Source organism: Oncorhynchus mykiss, chromosome 18 (genome assembly GCF_013265735.2).
Source record: "Oncorhynchus mykiss isolate Arlee chromosome 18, USDA_OmykA_1.1, whole genome shotgun sequence".
NCBI classification, from domain to species: Eukaryota; Metazoa; Chordata; class Actinopteri; order Salmoniformes; family Salmonidae; genus Oncorhynchus; species Oncorhynchus mykiss.
This window is the reverse complement of record NC_048582.1, coordinates 60,370,563-60,374,929: the sequence shown is the minus strand read 5'-3', so window position 1 is coordinate 60,374,929 and position 4,367 is coordinate 60,370,563. Positions and strand designations below refer to the sequence as shown.

At 41.1% G+C, this 4,367-nt stretch overlaps 1 protein-coding gene and 1 long non-coding RNA gene across 4 annotated transcripts; one reads left to right on the top strand and one right to left on the bottom strand.

Moving 5' to 3' along the window:
- Positions 1 to 58: 58 nt before the first annotated feature.
- LOC110496648 lies at positions 59 to 2,412 on the top strand. 3 transcript variants are annotated; one of them, XR_002469583.2, is made up of 5 exons: positions 59 to 218; positions 354 to 535; positions 848 to 988; positions 1,124 to 1,199; positions 1,967 to 2,412. It is a non-coding gene; the product is annotated as an uncharacterized LOC110496648 (long non-coding RNA). The 3 variants fall into 3 exon arrangements; XR_002469585.2 differs by having other exon boundaries at positions 1,124 to 1,233; XR_002469584.2 differs by having other exon boundaries at positions 61 to 218; positions 452 to 535.
- Positions 2,315 to 4,278, bottom strand: efcab1 (EF-hand calcium binding domain 1). Its single transcript, XM_021572662.2, has 6 exons — positions 4,119 to 4,278; positions 3,365 to 3,520; positions 3,128 to 3,232; positions 2,863 to 3,014; positions 2,559 to 2,663; positions 2,315 to 2,459 (listed from the first exon to the last, which is right to left on the bottom strand). Exons 1-6 carry the CDS (start codon positions 4,192 to 4,194, stop codon positions 2,409 to 2,411), a joined length of 645 nt encoding a protein of 214 aa, XP_021428337.2. The 5' UTR covers positions 4,195 to 4,278; the 3' UTR covers positions 2,315 to 2,408.
- Between the last annotated feature and the right edge of the window lie 89 nt (positions 4,279 to 4,367).

Sequence of the window (4,367 nt, the reverse complement as noted above, 5' to 3'; positions counted from 1 at the left end):
TTTTCTCACAGAGACGCTCACATCAATTACATCAGATCCGATTATTTTTGTCTGGGGAACTACTTCGGGTTTGGGTTTTGTTGTCATTAGCAAACATGGCGGCGCCCATCAACAGCTGAAGTTGGAGCACTCCAGAGGTTTATAAACACCATGAGCAACACAATGTGTGCCCCTCGCGAACAAATTATAGAAAATGAAGAAGACCTAAAGAAGTTAAGGTAAGAATATCGTTTCCTTCAGCGAAATGCTGTATCCATGCTCAAGACTTGGCTAGCAAGTTAGCTCGGTCGCCACTGTGCAATTTCTTGTTTTGTATTTCTTTATCTTACCCTCATGCTATATTGCATCTGCAGGTGTACACCATCAACTTGGAGTCTCATTACCTGGCAGTGTAAGAAGCCCCAGCCATTGGGGTGATGACAGAACTAATCCAGCTCTCTGCGCTGTACAGGTTTGTGTAGAAGGGCTGGATGATGACCCTGCAGAGGAATTCAGAGGTCTACCTCATCAAGTTCCAGAAACTCACCAGTGCAAGGTCAGGACAGGTTCCATCCAGTTGATCATGATGAGTGATACATAACTAGGGCTGGGAGTTCTCAGTGACCATGTAACCTGAATGTTGTGTTAAGTAACGTGGGATTCTAGCTCAGTTGAGTATTGAATGCTGTTGCTTTAAGAATGTGCATTTGTAACACTGACCAGGAAAAAAACCTCTAGGCCCTAGTTTATAGTAATTAACTATTAGGCCCTTGGTATTACTAGGCTCTATTAGTTATACAGTACTTTCATATCTGCAAACAGAGTGTCTGAGTTATACCAGTTATACTTTGATGTCATTCTGTTTCAGGGCAGCCAAAAGGCACATGGATGAGAAGAGTTTCTTTGGAGGTTTACTACATGTGCTATGCCCCAGAGTATGAGACAGTGGAGAACACCAGATTAAAGCTGCAAGACGGAAGATATGTGAATAGGACGGCTCAAAATAAAGGTACAGATGATGTGTTAGTAGATTATTATCAGAACTATATCTGTCATTCACAACATAAGCATTACTATTATGATGCAGTTAGTTGACACATACTGTATGATTCTCAATTTGTCTTGTTTGGTTGTGGAACAAAAGAACAGGACCAGGGGGATGAAGAGAAAAAAGCCCATGTCTTCAGATACATTTGCTACCACAGCCAGGACTTCTTAAGGTGATGATCAGAGATCCACTGATACCGGCAATCTGTAAGAGACTTTGACCCTTGAGCCAATTGTAAGCTGGGGATGATTAGGTGACCATGGTTGTACAAGAGCCAGATTGGGAATTTAGCCAGGACACCGGGGTTAACACCCCTACTCTTACGATAAGTGCCATGGGATCTTTTTTTAGTGACCACAGAGAGTCAGGACAAGCAGAAAGGGTGCCTCCTACTAGCCCTCCAACACCACTTCCAGCAGCATCTGGTCACTAGGACCAACCCTGCTTAGCTTCAGATGTGCTCCAATTTATGATTAGTCTTATCAGGACTATTCCAACAGAGGACAAAATAGGGTCATTGCATAATTTCATAATAAACTGCAGCAGGCACCCAACATAAGTGGCACTCCCTCCTCTTCTGGGGGAAACAGAGGGATGGTGAAAAGACTGAGTAAGAATCCACCCCCTGCAGTACCCTCCAGATTCATACCAAGGACCACACATTTGGAGAACAGAAAATGGCAGAAATGAGTAAAGACTTTTTGGCATTGTGGACAAAAATGAAACCCTCATTGGACCAAACTACCAGAGTAGCCTAAGATGGATGTGGTGGATGAGTAATTGAACACAACAGCCAACATGGTCAGAAATACATTGAAAAAGGTATATTCGTGGTCATTTGCTTCCCAAAATTGGTCACTCACAGTCACAACTTCATACAGTATTACAATTCAAGTGTGAGTGATACTGCAGTAAATTAATTTCTTTCCTTGTTTTCAGGTAGCATCAGTTCCTGAAGTCAAGCCAACAGAGAAGAAGACAAAGCCAGGAAAGCCTCGGAAGATAATCTAACAGGGAAAAGGAAAGGGTGATACCTAGTCAGTTGTCCAACTGAATGTATTCAACTGAAATGTGTCTTCCTCATTTAACCCAACCCCTCTGAATCAGAGAGGTGCGGAGGGCTGCCTTAATTGACATCCACGTCTTCGCCGCCTGGGGAACAGTGGGTTAACTGCCTTGCTCAGGGGCAGAACAGACTCCATGTTCCGAAACGGACATTATCACACAGAAGATAATGCATACAAGTTCCTAGACTTTACACCAATTAGACAGTACTTCATCTTTTCTCGACATGTTTTATTTGTATATTTCCCATCAGAGTATAAGAAGTGTTTTTATATATATTTGCAGTTTCATGAAAATGAATAAAGTAGTGTTGTCCTTAATGCTCAAGTGTATCCTGGAATGCATGCTGCTCAAATTCCAATATGCTCTGTAACACATTAAAAAAAACATGTCAAAGGGTAAATATTGTCCAATCAAGACAGACAAGTCATTACACTGTTTTTACAATCGTAACTTCAATGGTCACCTTGGCATCGGGGAGGCAGGTTCCAAAAGCTTCAAGCAATAGATTCTCATCTCTCACTGCCTTTTCAAAGTCTGCATAGGACAGTCTGCTGTCGTGGTCATGGTCCTGATGGAAACAACTCATTGGTCTTTTATGTTCATACACTATATTTAATCTGATGCATGAATTAGTCAATTGTGACTGAGTTAAACAGGTATTATTAACACAGGGTACTATGAAGATAGCCTGGAAAATCAAACCATGGGTAGTGCAACATTCAGTCTGGTTTAACCAGCTACAATGAAGATACCATTTTTGTAATTACCATCTTCTTGAGTGTGATCTCCACCAGGTCTTTGATGCCCTCATCTGGGTCCTCCTCTGTGGGCTGTCTGATCAGGCTGTTCTTCAGCATGTGGAACATCTCTTCCCGGGAAATGTACCCATCTCCATTCAAGTCATACACATCGAAGCAGTCTGAACGGGTCAAAAGTGGGACTGTGTTAGTATGGATAGTTAATCAAGTAGATAATGGTCAAATAGCCTACATGGGGTGTAAGCCTTAATAATACAACTTAAATCTTTCTTACACTTAATTTTTTCATCCAATGTTCCACGGAGAAAGATTGATAGTCCCTCGATCCACTCCTTCACACTGACGTAGCTGTCGTTGTCTTTGTCGAACGCACGAAATACTAGAATATAAATGCAACACAAGAGTTGAGATTCTTAGCTATACCCCACCACAGTATGTCATCAGTATCATCTTTTTGGTTTATTCCGTTGTCATGTGACATGCAGAAATGTAACAAAAGAGACAAGCCTACCTCTATCCATAATCATATCATCAGTCATTCCAAAGGTGTTGTGTAGAATATTCCTGAATTTTCCTCTGTCCAGGCCATTCCCTACCCTCCTGTCACTCTGATCCCCCAGGAGACCATTGAACAGCCGGATCAGACACTCTGCTTCTGTTTTGTTAACTTCAGACAAAAATAGCGTTTGTACTCCTATATGCACAATTCCATTTGCATAGATAGACTGGTGTAGGATTTGATTAACTTGCTAAACACACAGCAAAGAATAGAACACAGAACAAACTTTGACATGGCCAGTAACCGAAAGGAAACCCAAGCTGACAAGGTAAAAATCTGTTGTTCTGCCCCTGAACAAGGCAGTTAACCCACTGTTTCTATGCCGTCATTGTAAATAAGAATTTGTTCTTAACTGACTTGCCTTGTTAAATAAAGGTTATATAAATAAAATAAAAATGATCCCAACAAGACAAGGTTATAGCACCTCCCATTCTCCATTTAAAAAAGCAGTGTTGCCACGTTAAATGTATGGGGCAGCACCGTTTTGGTTGGAGGAGCTATAACTTGTTTTAGTTTTCAAGCTTTGTTAATCGATAACGTTGGCTACTGTATCTAGATAACTGCAGAGTTAGGAACTAGTTAATTAATAAGCATGTATTGTTAGAAGTTCAGCTAACGTTAGCTAGCCATGCTAACGTTAGCTAGCTAACTAGTCAGGACATAAACTTTGACTATTTCTGCCACAACGATCCAAACAGACACTTACAGTGTTTGACTTGTTTAGAAAGAGTTTCAGCGAGATTCTGAATCAATTTTCTATTCATAGCAGACATTTCAGCCATTGTTGATAGGATGCAGGATTGCTGACGGGTTAGCTAGCAGTGGCCACATGAAAACACAACTACTTGATGTTGACACCCTGTTACCATAGAAACTCCATTCCACGTGCTCAGATAGTGAGGAACAGTAATGATACAATATAAAGCCGGTAGAGATTGATACAATGAATGATGAT